Source organism: Haemaphysalis longicornis, unplaced genomic scaffold (genome assembly GCF_048455015.1).
Source record: "Haemaphysalis longicornis isolate Haplotype H1 unplaced genomic scaffold, Haemaphysalis longicornis Haplotype H1 scaffold_3, whole genome shotgun sequence".
Classification (NCBI taxonomy): domain Eukaryota; kingdom Metazoa; phylum Arthropoda; class Arachnida; order Ixodida; family Ixodidae; genus Haemaphysalis; species Haemaphysalis longicornis.
The window spans coordinates 155,636,237-155,655,796 of record NW_027526335.1 but is presented as its reverse complement, the minus strand read 5'-3'; the positions used below and the strand labels follow the sequence as shown (position 1 = coordinate 155,655,796).

General features: G+C 47.5%; 1 protein-coding gene across 1 annotated transcript in view; it reads right to left on the bottom strand.

Moving 5' to 3' along the window:
* LOC144175163 (uncharacterized) overlaps window positions 1-19,560 on the bottom strand; it is a 38,973-nt gene that overhangs the window by 12,056 nt on the left and 7,357 nt on the right. The window contains exons 5-8 of the mRNA XM_077704262.1: window positions 18,446-18,648; window positions 12,187-12,355; window positions 9,289-9,573; window positions 5,110-5,254 (exon numbers count right to left, since the gene is read on the bottom strand). Coding sequence (XP_077560388.1) covers window positions 5,110-5,254; window positions 9,289-9,573; window positions 12,187-12,355; window positions 18,446-18,648 — 802 coding nt within the window. The remainder of the gene's footprint in view (window positions 1-5,109; window positions 5,255-9,288; window positions 9,574-12,186; window positions 12,356-18,445; window positions 18,649-19,560) is intronic.

Genomic DNA, 19,560 nt, shown 5'->3' with positions numbered 1-19,560 from the left:
GTCGCTGCCGTATTTTCTGATGAGGAGGCGTGTACGATGCTGACGACGGCCGGCGTTGTATGTAGGGTGCATATGACGCGGAATGGGGAGGACATGGATGTTGCGTCGCATTGATGGAGGTATGCGTTGTGGCGAGTCCGGAGTTTGTACCACCTTCCGGCCTAGCGTTTTGAGCAGATGACGACCGGCGGGTGTGAGTTGTAGGCGCTGTAGTTGGTTTTGAAGATGGGCCTCAATAATTTCCGAGAAGGTGTTATGTAGACCCAGTTTCAATAAGCGGTCGGTAGAAGTGAAGGTAGGCAGGCTGAGGGCTGTCTTATAAGATTTGCGTATTAGGACATCAATCTTGGCATGTTCTTGTGGTTTTAAGGTAAGATAGGGTGCCCCGTAGGTGATGCGGCTGATCAGCATTGCTTGAATGATGCGGCAGTTATCTGTTTCCTTGAGTCCGTGTCGGCGAGAGCATATTCGTTGAATTAGGTGTGTAAGTTGGGAGACTGTCTGTATAAGTTTGGGGAGGTACGCGGCCCCGGAGCCGTCGTGGTGGTAGTGGACTCCTAGGATGCGGAGGGTCTTGACGGTGGGGATTGCTTGCCCGTTGAGAGTGAGTGAGGGGTCGGGGGTAGGGTTTGGTGGGCGGCCCCGGGTTCGTGCTCGGAGGACGAGTAAGGCGGATTTTGATGGGGCGCAGCAGAGACCACAGGTTTGGAGGCATTGGAGCGTAGTGTCGACTGCCTGTTGAGGACTGTCTTGCTGTTGTCCGGGAGAGCCTGTGTTGGACCATATGGTGAGGTCGTCTGCATATAAGGCGTGCGACACGTGGGGGATTTGTTCAAGTACTGTCGGGAGTCCCATGAGCGCTATATTGAAAAGTAGGGGTGAGACAACCGAGCCTTGGGGAGTGCCCTTTGCCGGTGTGTGAAAGGTCTCTGTCTGGTGAGGGCCAATGTGGAGAGTGGCAGTTCGATCTGTCAAAAAGGCTCTCACGTAGTTATATGTGGCAGATCCGCAGCCCATGGTTTGAAGTTGGCGGAGAATGGCTGTGTGAGTGACGTTATCGAAGGCGCCTTGTATATCGAGAGCGAGGACGGAACTGGGATGTACTTTGCTGAGGCAGTCGAGAACCCGCTCTTTGAGTTGGATGTGGACGTCTTGCGCCGAGAGGTGAGTACGGAACCCGAACATGGTGTGAGGTAACCGGTTGGTGTCTTCAAGGAAGTTCGTTAGACGGCGAGTCACCAGATGTTCAAAACGTTTGCCCACACAGGATGTGAGGGAGATCGGTCGTAAGTTGTCAAAAGTGATGGGTTTGTGAGGCTTGGGAAGTAAAGTGATATCTGCGTGGCGCCACTGGGGCGGTACTGTGCCGTTAGTCCAGTGGTGGTTGTAACAGGCAAGCAGGGATTCTAAGTGGTCGTCGTTGAGGTTACGAAGTAGCTTGTACGTTATTAAATCGTGTCCGGGTGCTGTTGTGCGGGTTAGCCAGGTGAGTGCTTGCGTGAGCTCGTCCATGGTAAAAGGGCCATCGAGCTGAGGATTGGGAGTGCCCACGTAGTCCGGGTGCGAGGGAGTTGTCTGAGATGATGCAGGTCCGAATAACTTGTGGCGGATTTGGGGGAGTAGTTGATCAGGCGGTTGAGAGTGGTTGTGTATAAGTCGGGCTATGTTTTGCGAAGTGGCAGTTTTGCTAGGGGCGTTACCCAGGAGGTGGCGTAGGATGTGCCAAGCTTTCTTGGTTGTAAGAGTGCCATTCATTTGGTCACAGAACCAGCGCCAGTTTTGAGCTTGCAGTTGTTTGGCGTATTTAAGAGCCTCTTCTGTAATCTGGGCGATACGACGTTTAAGCTTGCGATTGTGTTTATTTCGGCGCCATCGGTTGAGTAGGCTACGTCGTGCCGTCCATAGATGGTCGAGATGGTTGTCTACTGCCGGTAGATCCTGCGTGAGCGTGATTTTCTTGGTGTGTGAGTTTTGTAGATCAATGAGTTGCTGCGTCCATTGTTCTAGGTTATCGGTCGGCAGTATGCTTGGAAGTGGAGCTTCGCGGAAGGCTTGCCAGTCAGTGAGCTGCGCCGTGCCCATCTTGCGACGGATACTCGTGAGTGGGACAGTGAGAGCAATGATGTAGTGGTCACTGCCTAAAGTATCTGGCAGCAGATCCCATACAAGGTCGATGGTGTTGCGACTGAATGTCAAATCCGGTATGGTGTCTCGGGTCACGCTAGTGCCTAGACGTGTTGGCCGAGTCAAATCGTTCTGCAGGGTGAAGTGGTGGTGCTGTGTTGCTTGTAGCAGAGCCGTGCCTTTTTTGGACGCGTGGGGATAGCCCCATGTAACGTGAGGTGCGTTAAAATCGCCCAGGAGTAAGCATGGGTTGTTGCGAGTGTGCCGCACCACCGCGCTGAGGAGGGCTTCGATTGCGGATAGGGGTTGTGTGGGCGGGCTGTAGACGTTCAGTATGTAGAAGCTTGGTGCTTGTGGCTTATGAGGAAGGATTTCAACGAGGACGTGATCGATGGGTGACGTAATCGGTATTACCTGGGCTGTCAGTGACCGGGCAATAACGATGGCCGTGCGCTTGTGAGGGGGATTGGTGTAAGTATCATAACCGCGAAGGCTGGGGCATGGGATGTCAGTTTCTTGCAATACAATGGCATCCGGTGGGTTTGGGGAAACGTATAGTTCGAGGGCTGCTTTTTTGCTTTTAAACGAACGGCAATTCCATTGGTAGATGGTAAGGGGCAATTGCGTTGCGGGTCTATTGGTAATCAGGTTTAGACTTTTTGGCTTGAGGTGGGTTGTCCGGGATTAGGGCGCGTTCAAGCAAGGAAATGCGTTCTGAAAGCAGATCGAAGATACTTTTGGTGGAGTCGGTGATCATTTTGCTTAGGTATTCTGTAGACTGCTGTACCAGCTGCTGAACTTGTGGGATGCTGCGGGCCGTAAATTGTGCGTCGATGATTTCCTCTACGTCGGCTCGTGTGAGGGGAGGGGTAACCACGGGGACGGGCGGGGGTGGTTCGGACTGGGGGGCTCGCTCTGCTTCAAGGGCTTCTACCCGGCGTAGGAGGTCGGCATTTTGTTGTTGCAGGTTTTTGATCAGGTCGAGGAGTGCGGGGGGAATGGTGGCGGGAAGTGGCGTGAGTGGGGATAGCGGGGGATAGTTTTGTGTGTCGCGTTATGGAGGGAGTCGAGCAGTGGGAGCGCGAGAGGCAAGAGCAGACCAGCTTACCTTGTCGGCGGCTTGCGTGGACGTCTTGCTGGTCGGCGAGTTGGGGATGAAGCGGCGTGGACAGTCTTTACCCGCCGTGGTATGGGGTTGGGAGCACAATCGGCATTTAGCGATACACACATGGTCTGCTGACGGAGTCGGTTTTCCGCAGTGGAGACATTTTGGGCTGTCAGGGTTAGGGCACACGTCCATGCGGTGCCCCAATTCACCGCAGACGCGGCACACTTGCACGGAGCGGCGAAAAGGCCGGCAGCGGAGAAGCATACTGCCCCCCTTCACGTAGAACGGCACGCGAGTCCCTTGGAATGTGAGAAGCGCGGAGCGGGTGTTGCCCATGATGCGCGCGTGGAGGAGGGTGGGGTAGTTGCCTTGAAGGTAGGCGCCTAGGTTGTCCTTGTTTATCGAAGAGTCAAGGCCATGGATGACCCCGCGACAAGTTCCCGGTGGTGGCTTCATGTACGTAGAAAATTCGTAGGTCAAAGTTGAAATTTGCAGTTGCTGTATCTCGCTCAGCCTTACGGCCAGCTCGGGATCCGCGGTGCTTGCGACGAGTACATTGGGAGTAGGTTGTACCAAGAGAGTGACGGCTCGGTAGAAAGTCGGAAGCGGCAGCTCACATGTGGTTGACAGAGCTTCGGTCAGTGCAGCGGTGGTCAGGGTAGCAACGTTGAGGCCGGCTCGTGGGCAGAAGATGACCGTGTAGTTGGTAGGCGGTAGACGTGGCAGAGGCTCCCGGGGTGGGGGCTTGGGGGTCAGCGCTTTGGGTACTTGGGGTTGGCCGGTGGCTTGGCTTGACGTCGTGGCGGTAGCAGTGGTCTTCTTTGCGCGTTTTTTCAGAACAGTAATCCATAGGTTGTCTGGCGGGAGGGTTCGCCCGCTGTCAGGGTCAGTATCCATGTCGGTGCTTGGCGATGCGTGTGGAGGAAGCGCGTCGTTCATCTCGGGCACGAGGCGCCGGCGCTGGTTCGAAACGATGTAGCTAGGCCTACAATGTAGGCCTAGCGGAGTCGGCGAGGTCGCGAATCTCGGTCGGTGATAATTTGGGCAGCAGGGGTCTAATGCGGCTCACCCAGGTGTCGAGTGGTTCCTTTCGTCGTTGTACAGACGCTGGTGACAGTGCTTAGGCTGGATACTGTTGTCAATCCGCGTTTTGGCAGCATAAATCGGGAGCTGAAGCGAGGCGCGGGCGACTGCGTCAGCCCCCTGGTGGCGGGTCTCGTAGAGTTGAATGGAGTAATTATTAACCAACCTGTGGCGAAACCGCCAAGCCGTAATGCAGCTGAGATAAAATTCGCGGGTACGATTTGTCACCGTGTTGTTTATTCCAGAGATAAGAGACATTTCTACCTTTTCCAGTATGGCGGACCTCCTAGTTTGTGCACCTTCGGCGCGTAAAAATCCCGTTGCAATGTTGACAAACCCACCATTGTAACGAACACTCCGACACGTCATCTGCGGCATTGATATTTCACGTATGAAATGAAATTAGTCATCTTGCACCCGTAACGATCTTTATAAAAGAAATTTTTAACGTATTGCCCGGAAATATCAATGTACGTTTAGCGGCCCATTAATGCTTTTGCTTTGACACCAGGTCGTTTCATCCATGAAACAATCAGGATGAAATCTTGCACACAAAAGCGCTCTCCTAGGAAAACATTGTCTGCGCTAAAGCTTGTTAAAATTTTGATTTTTTTGATGAAATTCTAGAAGCAAGGTTCCCCTTTACACTCACCAAACAGTTTCTTCCGAAACAAATAAGGAACGATTTTGTGAACCACGGGTATATTTTTTTAGCTAGTAAGCATTAAGTACCCTTTTAAAGTTGGCGCCACATACTATTTTGCAGCCATCGTTATACCAAGCTGTCTCCGTACCGGACTTCATCCAGCCATCATCGTCGAAGAGATCCGCCGACTCAGTTGGCCTTTTATAGTAGCCGCGTATCATGCACGCATTTCGGAAGCAGATCTCCCCCATTTGATTAGGGCCAAGCTTCTCTCGGGTCACCACATCGACCACCTGTTAAGAGAAAGGGGAAACGCCAGTATTTTGTTAGCGTCATAGCCTTGAGTTGAGCCACATGCGGTGAATAGCATGTTACGATTGCTTTACACTCTCTTCATTTATACTGCGCCATCTAATTTTAGTAATTCATCACATAAACGCTTTTATTTTTCTGAATTCAATTTTAACACGAAAGTGTTTTACGCCGGGATGCATTAAGATTTTACTAACGTCATATACGTCACTGAATACACGCCAGTCCAAGGAACACAGGAGAAACAGCAGAAAATGTTTTGTTGACGCAGATGGCGCTGCCATCTAGGAGAGGTGAATCGAAGTAGTGCATCATGGCGCTAACGAGCCCCACAGTTCGCGCCTAGAGCGGGCAGCGTAAGCGGCTTCGTTTCTGAGCGTGATGGCGCCGCAAAAAGGCAATGTCGCCGACTGGCGAATGCCGCGACTGATTTGGTGTGACGAGAAACGCCAGCCTTAAGTAGAATGCGTTCGCGCGTTCGCGGTCCAAGTCTCTGGCTCTTGCGGTCCCCAAGCTGAGCTCGTCGCAACGCAGCCGTCTGCCGTACACGCCACGACGCAAGACCCAATCGGTCGCACCTTCGCCGCTCACTAAGCACACCCGCAAGACAGCCACTCATCGCAAATCATGCTCTTTTCACTTCAGATATCGCTGCACAATTCACTTTCGTTTTTTTTTTACCGATTCGTATGACAGAGAAGTGAACCGCAGTTTTTATTAGATATTCAGCAGTAGCAGTCAACGGCTCATCGTTTACTCCTGACGCTGCAGAGCGAAGAGACACCCACCACAGCATGGGGACTCACTGAAACGATAGTGGCGCAGATATAAATTGCAAAGCCGTTTTAAGATGCATTCTACCGTCCTTGGCCTTGTAGAACCACAATTACCCTGACAAAGCTAGTAGACGGGTACAATGCGCCGTAATGGTCACGCTATAAGAAAACCTTACCGGCAGCTAGAAAGCAGCTGCAAATTCCGGAAAGCTAATAATACGTTAATCAATGCTAGCACAGCTGGACAGTTTTCAGCTCTGCGGCGTTGTTAGTAATCTAGTGACCCGAAGCGCGTACCGCAGGCGTAACCGGAGAGCCCCCTTGCTTTCTTTGTTTTTGCTTGTAGGGCAGAAGGTTCCGTGGGTCACAAAAGTGCTTTTTTTATTTCACCCGACAGCATACCAGTGGAACAGTTATATGCTTGTCTTTATAAATTTGTTTTATGGCTGGGGTGACGGGGGGACTACCCATTTTAATGCTTGCTTTCTTTTTAAATTTCAAGTTCAGTGGTTCTCTTGGCTATGTACTAGGGTTTCTTCGCAAATGTGCTCGAGCCTTCCCTCCTGGTAATTATTATTCAATTACATGAGTGATGCCGTAATGCTAGAAGCTGGGAAACTTTCTTCCATGTGCCCACTCCACTTTCGTTGAGACTACACACTAAACTTTCTTACACCCTTTTTAGCCGAAAAGGGTGTAAGAATCGCTTCCCATGGCGAACACCTTTAAAAGGTGTTTTGGCTAAAAAAGGGTGTATGTGTGAACACCCTAAAATAAGGGTGTGGGCAACGGAGCTACGCGTGACGGTGGGGATGGGCCGAGAGCGCAGCATCACATACAGACACATTCTACATGCACAAGTCACACTTGACCATCAAATGAAATGAGCAAGAAAACCAACTGGATGCATGGGGACAGCGAGTACATACTGACTTAGAAATACTTCAATAGAGCCAGGTCGGGTGGAAAGTCCTACAGCAAAGTCCTGCAATAGAGCCGGTAAGCTTGTCGCGAAAATAAGACATTTTAGCGCTAATTTTATTAAATACTAGAAAAATATTCCCCGCCATGGCAACACCCTTCAAGATGGGTGTTACCCGTTTTCCCAAGAGGGTATAAAGCTTCAAGTTAGGGTGTTTGAAACTAAGAAAAAGGGTGCAAGAGACCTCCAACTTTGGAGGTATTTTATACCCGTTTACACGAGTGAATAAAACATTCTCTACAAGCGGAATATGTATTATACCTCACGATGTTCCACACAACATAAATTGGCATAATCTATTAAAAGTGGACCTGTTTAACCTTGAACTAGGTTAGGTGGCGGTAGCAAAAAAAAAAGAAAACGAACTGCGCCCCCTGTAATGGGTGCACCACCTCAGATAAGGTATTTACGAGTGAAGTCGGCTTTGTAGCCTGTTCGAGTGTTATCGCAGAAGGCGCAAGCATATACGCACCTCTTACTACACCATTTCAAAGGTAATAGTCTTTTTTGGGTTCCAAAACGCAAAAAGAACTGGCGCAGCTTGCAATGGTGGTTCTAGGCTGGAGAAACAGCATAGTTGGGGGTCGACCTAGCTTGTTTCCTTCTTGGATCCACTGTCAGTGGGGGGGGGGGGGGGGGACACACTAGAACAGCCTTGTAAAATCTGGTGAAACTTGGCTTTACCCCTCGGAGCTTATCTTATAGCTTAGCAGGAATATCGCAAAGCCTAGAAAATGTAGCAAAACTTAGCGACACCGGAAGAAACTAGATGGACCCGCAGCTGCGCTATTCTTTTTTTGCAACTGAACATTTTTTTCAACACCCCACAGAAATCCAAGCATGTTTTATAGTTTTTTTATATGTTCGAATTGATATTTCACATGCCGAAGCTGAACTTGGGGCATGGGACACACCGCATATGGAAATGAGTGATCATTGCCGATGAAGTCTTTTTTAAATGCGAATGCATTTCTTAGTCGGGGGTTGTCGTGCGTTGGCCGGCGTGCGCCTAGCAACAGCTGTGGCGCGTCTAGCAACCGGAGCACGTCGTAGCTCGGGCGGGAGTAGCGGAGGGCAAGGGGAGAGGAGGAGCGCGCTCGGCGTGTGAGGGCGCTCGCATCGCGGAGCTCGGGTGGAGTAGCGGAGAGTGAGTGGAGAGGAGGAGCGCGCTCGGGCGTGTGAGGGCGCTCGCATCGCGGAGCTCGGCGGAGAGAGCACGCGCCCGGGGCGGGCGTGTTGCGCGGGTCTCTCTCTCCTCTCCGCGTACCCTCTCTCCGCTCGCTGCGCTCGGAAAAATATATATAAATGCAGTGGAGCCTGCGCCTCTCTCCGTGACTGCTTGCCGCAGCGCACTCATCGGTGTACCCAATGCATTCGCATTTCCGCACGATCCCCTTCGGGGAGGTGGGGGAGTTTTTTTTTGCTTTTGAATATTTCTTACGAGTAGAGGAGGGTATGAGGGGATGTCTTGTTCTTTACAATGTAATTATACATGTATGCGTGGCCTTATTCAATGAAGAGCTGAGCACCTTTTCCACACCATTTCAACACCCTGAGAAAAACCAAGGGTGTTGAAGCTGATCAACACCCTTTTTTCACACGAGAAGGGTGTAGAGCTAGGAAAAGGGTGTTGAGATTCAAGAAAAAGGGTGTCCCAGCACCCTTTTCCCACTTGTGCTACACCCCTTTTGGCCAAAAAGGGTGTAAAAAAGTTTAGTGTGTACACCGGAGGGAACATTTTTTGTAATGATAACTTTCCAATGAGTTTAAGTAGAGCCCTCTCCACCTCCTTTTTCCTAATATCGAAGCTGCAACTCTACTCATACACCCGCTGCAAGCAGTTGCCGGCTAATTTGATGCAAAGTAAAAACGGGATACCTTGTGGTTTGCTGAAAGACCAGCAAACAGCGATGCATATGTCAATAGACAGATCAAGCCAACACGCATAAACTCCTACACAGTACAATTTTTGTGCCATGAAACCTAATGATATTGTTGCCTGTTGGTAGCAAGCTGTCATCGATATCTATTCGCTAATCCTCCTGTCGTTAAACTTTACACCTGTCAGTCACAAAAACATAAACGTGAAGCACATAATAGGTGCTGCGTAGCACACAAGTGACCAGTTTTCACTCTGTGTCAAGTAGTGAAAAGAGGTAGAACAAAATGTAGAAGCCGAATACCGCTAATAGGGGCACGCTTCATTTTTAAAATAGATAATTAAGGCGCTTCTTGTGCAACACATACTGTCTGTTACCTTGAGGGCAACGGTTACTGCAGGTACGCCAACATCGTTGCCACGTGTGGTGATGTCAGCGTCTTTAGGCTGAGCAGAAACGAGGATGCATGCTTCCGTCAAGCCGTAGAGGTTCTGCAGCGTCCGCAGGTTTTCGAAGGTGGAACGTGCAGCGTCTGATAGCCACTCTGTCAGCACTGTGCCGGCAACAACTATGTGCTTCATCGAGGGCAGGTGCCGGCCAGTGCGGCGCATCTCTCGCACCAGATTGTGCAGATTCGAGGGAAACGTCAGCATTGTTGTGGCCTTTCACGTAGGAAAGCGGGGCAAAAGGCAAGAGTTAGGAATGACGAATTGTAAGCCTCTGCAAACACGGTTTTTATATGTAAGGTGAACAGTACGCGAAAAAAGGAACAAAGAATGCCTAAATATTTGGTCCTGAGCTGCGTCGCACGGGAGAGCATTCATTCGGGCTATGCTGCTTTGCTTGCTAGGTGCTTAACTTCTATTACACCGTTTGGAAGTTACCGCTTATTACCCACTTCGCTATGTGCGACGATTTGCACCGAGAACCGAGATAACGGCTGCTACTTCGGCCACATATCTTCTAAAGGGCTTCACCAGCAGCACTGAATAATATAAACTTGAAATAAGTACACCAGCATTACTTCATTGCGTAAGATCAACATATACGGAATGGCTATCCGCACGAAAACTACATTTAATAAGAGCATGGCTTGTCCTTGATGGGTGGATGATATATAATGTATCATATGGCGTAAGCAGCACCAAACATAAAAAAGGTGTAGCCCCGATTTTATCCCAAATTTATGTTAGGTATTGTACCAGGCTTACAAGGCGTGTTTATGATAACACTCAACATGTCACTGCAGAAAACGTTGCCCTGCTAAACATTTTTTCCAGTATTTCCTCCGACTAGCACAAAATAATAGAGGCAGTCAATTGCGCTCGCATGCTTTGACCAGTAGTGAAGTAGACTTCTACTGTGCAATGACGGAAAAAAAAGTAATTTAACCTGACTAAAATTTTCCACCGACACATCGCAATGTACATTTCAGTATATACTTTTGCACGTCTTTGACCGCCATTTTATCTAAACCCAGTTCCTCAACAAAAAAATGTCTCATTCCGTAGCATTAACATCAGTTAAGAATCAAAACAGGTCAACTATGTTTGTACAAAATGCGTTTTCAGTTTCCAAAGTGGCCAAAGTATGCTACACAAAGCGGCTCAAAAGTTTAGAACAATACTTCGAAACTAGGGATCAAAATTTGTAAAAGACCAATGAACGGTTGCCGCACAACAGTTCCCTCGTGGGATTTTATACGCAAATCAAATGTAAGAGGGCAAAATATTGGACACAAAGCAAATCTTTTAACTAATTAAAATATTTCCGTGACAAATACCGCCATTGCTTAAATTGTATCCGGCCGCAGCAGAAAGGATGTTTTCATGCGATGAGTGCCAATGTTTGGTGTTTCCTTTACTAGTTCTCTGAATCTGGTTATTCGGGAGCCTCACCATTGGACACTGCCCATTCCTGGGCAGTCCTGAAAGTGTGCATGTGCCACGAAGAAAGGAACACCAACGACAACTCTTATTCGATGTTGGCAAAGGGTGATCATTTGTCGTTTTTTTTCTATTCGCTCCCTACCGGACTAGCGCACCCGCCGCTCCTAACCCGTTTTCTCCCCTACCCGTCCCCATGGTTTCAATAAACATTTTTTTCTCTCTCTCTCCGTCTCTCTCTCTGTTTATCTGCATAGTTTATGGAAAACGAGAATGCTGGATAGAACGCGGAGCCTTTGGTTTCTTCCTGATCCCACTTATGCAAAATGATCATTAATCTAAAGAGGTTTATGATCAAAATATTTCTCGCCCTCACTGGCATCTCCTACTTACTATTTGTTCACTGTTGCCCTGGCATTAAACCAAATGTGAATGATATTTCAATTCTCCATTGTGTTTTGTTTTGTTTTGCATCTTGCATTCAACTCATTCGTATGTGCACATAGCTGTAAATAAGTGTTGTAAATTTAATTTCCTACGCTGACCTGCAGTGCAATAAAGACCACGTAGAAAAAAATGCCACTCTTGATAGAGCACTGTAATGCTACTGTGCGGACCCTGGTTCAAATCCGGTCCAATCAGAGTTAAATGTTTTACTCCTTTAACCTTTATAAGAGTGGTCCTTTTCTTGACCGGATAACTACAAGGGGCACCTAATGTTTCCGCCCTAACAAAACGTACTGAGTTCGGAGCAGTGAGGGGTGCCTGTCTACTAGCTCCAGTAAAGAGAAGCGCTTTTATGGAAGTGGTTTAAAACAGGTCTCAAATCTTTGGGGGGAGCCTAATTGGACACCTAGAGATCTTTAGGCCGACCACCACGGCGGATATTTAACAGCCGCTTTTGACAATTTTAGGGCCAATTTTGCGCATATTATCAGCTTCTTTATGACATGCTTAACTTCGCTTTCCCTTTGAATGGCATGTTGGCGAAATATAACAGGCTCCCACAGGAACTACCTGAGCCTCTTCAAGGTCGTAAACGAAGCCTGTTGTTGCCACAGGGCGCACCACTGGGCAGCAGCAATGACGCAGCCCTTGTTATTCTGTCTCGTGCTTGTGGCTTGGTCCCAGCGCGTTCTCGCGCGCCAGGCCCAAGACACAAACAATGATTCTTCAAACTTTACTTGACACGCAAACACTGGAGGCAGCACTCACCGGCGTACGCCTCAACATTATTGTTTCCGCATTCAGAGCTCATATTTAGTGCTTAGGAGTTGTCAGAGATTTTGTGGAAGTCAATTCTGAAGTCACATTCAACTAATATCTGCGAGATCACTACGAAAGGCATACAAGGAACCAGTAAACTTAAAGAAGAGTGAGAAGACATACCTTGTATTTATCAATGGCTTCAATGACTTCCAACTGGGTCATCCTGGATGATGCAACTGCACAGGTAGCGCCGTTAAGCGCTGGCATTAGTGTGGTCACCAGCCCGGACATGTGTGTGATAGGGTTCACACAAAATTCCACATCGTTCTCGCTCCACAGCAGATGCTCACTGCATCGAAAGAGGTAGAACAGTTTTTTTTTATGTTACACAAACGCCAGGAAGGCACTACTGCATTTACGTCACAGTAAATGTGTGATGACGCAATATAGAAATGAAAAACATGGGCTTTTCAAATCAGAATTCAAAGTTGTGAGACTTTTACAGTGAAGCTAATATCTTCATTGTTAGGCGCATTTTGTTATGTGGGAGTTTTAATTGTTTCATGTAGGTTTGAACGCTCCCAACATAGCCTCATTGAAAAAAGAAGCATACACGTAAAACGACAAGAACAAAATGTATTTGCGAAAGTAAGTTGACATCTGGACTGAAAGTCTGCTATATGGATAATAGTGGCACTTTGACCACATCGTTCTTGACGTATTGAACAACCGTTCTGTAATGCATTCATTGGTGCAAAGGGAACTGAGTGGACCTTTGACTAGTACAGGCACAATAAAGTTACAGCCGCGTAAAACCATTACTGTACTAATTCTCACATGGTATAGGTATTTTTCATTTATTGATCATGTATTGGCACAGTGTTTTAATGGATAATCAGCTGATTTACCAAGATAGCTTCCCGTTAAAGTGGTTTGTAATACCTCTGCCACCAATAACATTCCGCTCAGCAGGGCATTGTGGCGATGTCTACAAATTCGCTGCCTCTCTCAAAGCGTGGCTGTATCATAAATCGAGCTGGTACCTTTATTCTTTGCAACAATACGACCTAAAGGCAAAGCCAAAGACTACCCAACATCTCTGCCCACTACCCGCCTGTACGTCTTCAACTACAGTACTGGTTGTGTGGCACCATATTTATGTCAACACTCCGGAAACGACACAGGTTAATTGACATTGACATTGACATTTACTTTATTAAGTAGTTCGGTACAGGTTTTAGAAAAACAGGGTTTTACAGAAGCAGGTCCCAAGGACAAAATCCGACAGGGGGACCTCCCGTTTTGTAATTCAAACAAAAATATCACTGGGGAGGCGGTGTACACAGCGACAAAAATAGAACACACAGGATCAAATTCATACAAATAGTTATTCATTGGTAGTAAATTCGAGTACTACGCATGTGCGCAGACGGCAGTTCAAGAAGATATGTATATTTTTCTTGTGCCGTAAGCACGCGGCACCATCTATTCCCTAGGTTGAGCAGGGAAAGAAGCAGGCAATCAGAGTTTGATTATGAGAGTGTACCAAGTAAGTATTTTCTTACAGACCTATAAAAAGAGCACTGGGAGGGGTACGATTTAAAGGAAGGGGGTAAGGCATTCCAGATGGTGGCGGCAGAAAATCAACTTTCTTCATCGTGACTGAAAGAAAGTCACGCGACAATTTGGCAAAACGAAATAGTTTTTCCTCGTCATTTCCAGGACTTACTGTGTTATATTCCTGGTCAACGCAGTAACAATAATGGAACAGGGAAAAATGACACTTGATGGGTTAAAAGCACCATGCTGCAACGTGTTTTGGGATGGGAGCTATCCTGAGGTTACCTGGGAGCAGTGCAGGAGGGGTGATGATAGATAGGTCCATAGGTTTTAGAGCAACTTAGTGCAGGATCCAGTGTCCTTGTTTTGTACTAGAAAGACGGGCCATTTGCCGGCCTATATGTTGTTGTATAAAGTCTCCCAGGGGCAAGAACTCTAATCCCCACCTACAGCGACCAGTATTCAGGACCTCTCCTTAGCGAGCCCTAACCCCTCAGGATATACCATATACACTGATTCAATGCAAGCTATTCGTGCCATTTACATGGGTAGGATTCCTGAAGAATTGCAGTATGATCTACGCAAAGCCTCAACAAAGCTACTTCCCCACACTGTCACACTGAGGTGGATTCCTGGTCACGCTGGAATCCCAGGCAATGAGGTAGTGCATAGCCTCGCCCGCGAACTTCTGCACCGGGCGCTTTGGATTCCCTGGCCTTATCCACCGACGTGGGACGCTACTCTTCACTACAAACAAGAAATAAAGCTTCACTACAAGAACATCAGAGAAACAGTTCGTACACTTCCCGTTCCAGACAAATCTCTAACAACCACGCAACTACGCATTCTTCGACGCATACAGTTAAATACCATCCTTACACCTGCTCGTTCCTTCCTCTACCGTATCCGACACTCACCAGCATGTCCCAATTGTCCCGAGCAATAGGCTAATTTAAAACGCTGCATTTTCTAATGCCCCATTGCAATTCAATCCCCACATTTTCCCACCCTCCCCCTTCAACGTGGCGACTTGGCTACCCTCGGACCAGCTCACGGACCAGTTGGCGTAGGTGAACCTGGCCCGGGACATTCTCGACGCTTAATGTTGCGTTCGAATAACGTTTTTTCCTCCTTCCTCTCCTCCATGACTGTACCAAACCAATAGAAACCTCAGCATTTCCTTCACAGAGGTGTGTGAATATCACTTATATTTGCAAACAGCACGAGTAAACAGATTTAGAGAACAGGTTTCAGGCTTTACCCTGCCAGTATTTCAACAGCCCTAAAAAGTAATTTTTTTTCTTTGTTCAGAATAACAAGCAATTATACTTTGTGCTGGCCCTGCCATAGCATATTTTCTTGTACTACGCCATACATGGTATAGAGCACACGCAAACACACGATGATTGCTTGGCAGTTAACCGCTACACTAATCAGCCCCCGTTCAAAGTAAACTCGGTTAGAATTAGTACCTAGCGTTGTATGAAAGTACTCGCCCAAATCATTTCGACTGCTTCATTGGGATAGACATTTCTGGCACTCAACCCACCTGCATCGGCACCGTTTGTGTATTAACAAATGTCTAATTTTGAAAAAGCTTTTCTGTGCTCCTAAAGCGTACTATGATAAGGCTGTTGCCACTCCTTACCAGGTCTTTGAAAGTGAGCCATATCAGAGGGGAAGAATTTATTATCCTCTCAATTAATATAGCGAGCACTTGTTTTTTCAAAACACCACTCACCAAGACCTATTTAGTGCTCACAAAAACAACAGCAAGCTATATAAATGCTCGGAATATTGGAGCCTATTCCTTTACAGTGTTTACTCATGGATAACAAGCTTGCCGAATGTATTTGCCATCCGAGTACGACGGTAATAATGTGTTGCATTATAGAAAAGGTTGAGTGATTGTAGGGTTTAACGCACCGACGAAACGCAGGCGATGAGGAGCGCCGTAGAGGAGGGCTCCGGATTAATTTTGACCACCTGGGGATCTTTAACGTGTGCCGAAATCTCGTACACACGGGCGTTTTTGCCTTTCGTCTCCGTCAGAAAAGCGGCCGCGGCGGGCTATAGAAACGGTTAAAGTGGCATTAACATTGACCGGCCCTGATAAAACCTTTTGAAATACACTCGCCTCCTTTCACATGATGCGAATCTGGTGTAAGCACCCGGTGCCTGGTATCCAAATATATATATATATATATATATATATATATATATATATATATATATATATATATATATATATATATATATATATATATATATATTGCGAGCACCAGCAGAATCTACAGTCCTGGGACAATCTACTGTGCTGGGACAATCGCCGTGCTCCGATAGGACACCCTATCGTCATCGCTTCATCTTCATCATCTCGGTTTCTAGCATCATCATCGCCGCTTCCTGACGGGGTCTTCCTAGGTCCTCGGCTCTCGGAATAAACCGCTCTCCTTCGCGAGTCCTCGACTCTCTCAAGTGGTGGAGGGTGCCTTCGATCCTGCCGTCTACCTCTCCCGATCGCGCAGCTGGAGCTTCGATCAGGTCGGCGCTTACCAACTAGTCCCATGGATCGCGAGGGCAGCAATGGTGGCAGCAACGCTGCAGTTCCCGTCCAGCCCACCTTCACTGTCACCAGCCCCCACCGCGAACCGCCCTTTTTCGCTGGCTTTCGGGGCGAAGACGTTGAGGAATGGCTTGACCAGTTTGAGCGATTGAGCGCGTTCAACCGGTGGGCCGACGCGTTCAAACTGAAGAATGTTTGCTGGTCCCTGAATGAAGTGGCGAAGACGTGGTTCCTTAACCAGGACGGCTTCTCTAATTGGGAGAACTTCAAGGAGGACATACGTAAGATCTTCGGAACGTCCTCTGCTCGCTCGAATGAAGCCAAAAAGAAAATTGATGCCCGCGAAAGTTGAAGCGCAGGAAAAAAAAATTACATTGACATAAATACCCCAGAAAGTGGAGGGGAAAATCGCCCAACCGGTAGCGTAGTGGTTATCGCACCAGAACGGTATTCTGGAGGTCGTTGGTTCGGATTCCACCTGGCAGGCATTTTTCTCCAATTTCTTTCTTTCTTTCCAAATTCTTTATCTGTTTCAATGACCTGCCACATCCTCCCCTTTGCTTTCTGGGGTTTTCTTGACTGCCAACTCTTATCTCTGTGTTATGTCAATGAGCCCCTCATTTCCTATTTTGATTCGATACATGTATAGCGAGGGCCTCTGTTCTGGCAGTCCTGGTGCCATAGGAAGCTCAAGAGGGTTCAACGCTGGTCGACCACTTTTGACATGTCGTAGACACTCGAGTCACGGCCCGGGGGTAAAAAGAAGGTCCCCTTCACCCCGAGTAGTCCGAGTGGCGCTGGCTACCACCCCCAAGCACAGGAAACAAAAATACCTTAACATAAATACCCCAGAAAGTGGAGGGGAAAATCGCCCCGCCGGTAGCGTAGTGGTTATCGCTCCAGACCGGTATTCTGGAGGTCGTGGGTTCGGATCCCACCTGGCGGGCGTTTTTTCTCCACGTTCTTTCTTTCTTTCCAAATTTTTTATCTGCTTCAATGACCTACCATATGACCTGGTGGTGGTGGTGAAAAACGTTCTTTTACCATATGACCTGCCTTTTTTTATTTTTATATCTGCTTCAATGACCTACATTCAATGACCTGCCTACTCTAGGGATACACTCTATTACCCTGAATGACCAACGGGTATCTTGCCCTGCGCATAACATGCTCCGCCCACGTCCATTTCTTCTTAATTTCTACTAATATGTCCTGAACCCTCGTTTGTTCGCTTACCCACTCCGCTCTCTTCCTGTCTTTTAAGGTTACACCTACATCTTCCGCTCCATTGCCCGCTGAGTCGTTCTCAATTTTAGTTAAACCCTTTTATGAGCCTCCAAGTTTCTGCCCCCCAGTTCAGAAAACTTGATATATCTATCAAGGTTGCAGTCCTTATGTCCAATGCTATTTGGCGTTTTGACAGTGTTTTTATAGTGCCAAATGGGGTGTGATTTCCCTTTTTTGGACACAGGTATAAATAACTGAAAATACAATTCGAGAAAAAATCCGCCGTTTTTCCGGCAGCGGGAATCGAACCCACAATCCCCGCATAACGCAGGTGGTGCACAACCAATTGTGCTATTCTGTGACGGCTCCCGTCTCGATATCACAGGGGGCGTTTATATATACGACTGCTCAGAAGCCGGTCAACTAGCGCCGCCCTCGACAACCGGGAGAGACGTAGAACGTGTTTTTCCTAGCGGGCGCCACTGAAGACGTGGTGGAACGTCGGGGATAGCCAATGGAGTTTCAGACTGCTGCTGCTAGAACCCTCGTAATGCATTTTGCGAAACATAGACGTACGAGACCATGGATTATGTACGGACGAATATCAAGGTTGCAGTCCTCATTGCCAGTTCTATTTGGCGTTTTGACAGTGTTTCATAGTGCGGAATGGGGTATGATTACCCTTTTGTTTGACACAGCTATAAATCACTGAAAATACAAGTCGAGAAATAATGGTATTTACACACTCATTGCTATTGCTATTCTATATCAAGAAAGGGTGTTATATATTTTTTTCTTTTTAACACCTTGTGAAACCATTTGAGACAAGTTTTTATATTTCCACCGTAACACGCAGGTAATAGAGGCTGTGAGAACATCTACGGATCGATTATTCTGGAGCTCAGGGTACTACCAAAAGGCTGGCCCATACAATTATCTCTTTATCAGCGCGCAAGAAAGGAGTTCTGAGGTAGTATGGTTTTATAACACGACGCCATAGAAATAAATGTACGGGTCCATATTGGCCGTTATAAATAATTTTACATGCAGTTGCTTCTAGTTCTTTAGGTCACCGAGCCAACTCACCGGCATGTGTAGAAGCACCCGACGAAATTGTAGTGCGTGATTTCTGCTCCCTTTGGTAGGCCTGTACTGCCCGAGGTGTAGGAGACAGCCATTACTGTGGTTTTCGGGTCCACGACAGGAGACTCTCGAAAGTCGCGTTCGTCCAGAGCAGAAAAGTCAGTTACCGACACAAAGTTGGCCGCTGGCCCCATTGAGAATAGACCCTGCAAAAGTAAAGCTTTTTGAAATCGTCGTCGGTGCTGACAACTGATTTTACTAAATCCGACAACGGCAAATAAATCGCGTTCTTTCCGGTCTTCCTAATGCTTTTCCACGACATAGGTACCGGAATATTAAAATGTCAAAAGTTTAATTACGAATTCCAAAGTACTTAATTCCTTTATTATCATCAGCCTTCCGTGCCCACCAGCTTGCCTTAATAGGATGAAGGCAAACGTTTAGTCCACTTGCGGGTGGAATCGGGAATCACTGGGGCGTAATTTTATGTAGGCCCTCTTCCGCTTCCCGTGTTACGCCTTACGCAAATTTCGCAGTTAATTTGAAGCTTACAAAAAGTGGACGCATCCGTTGGAGACCTCCTACAAATATGCAAAATACCAATACAAAACACAAATACAAACCACTGCTTCACAATTCCTTGAAGAAATCCTGCCGCATTCCATGAACACTAGCCTCGAAGAGCAAGTAAACCTACTGTCGGCTGCTGCGTATCCGACCCATTTAATAGTGTCCGTTGAGAAGCGATGAAAAAAGCATCTTTCGAATGCGTGGCCTAAGAAGGACCACAATGTCAAAGATAGCAGAAATGTTGTAGTCATCCCTGACATTCCCAATCTGTTTCACCACCTGTAAATGATTGGTGACGGGGGGAACGTCATTGTGGTAGTTTCGGCCAGAACAAATTGCAGACAATGTGTAAGCGGGTTTATAAATGCACAATCTGCCTGTTCTAAGAATCACAGAAACCGATTCATCGATTGCAGCGAAGGTGTTGTGTACTCAATCCCCTTAAATGGTTGCTTTAATGAGTACGGAGGCCAAACAGGCAAATTCTGTAACGACAAGCTTCGCGAACACAATAACAAAGTTCACAACGCAGTGAATGGACACCTTTG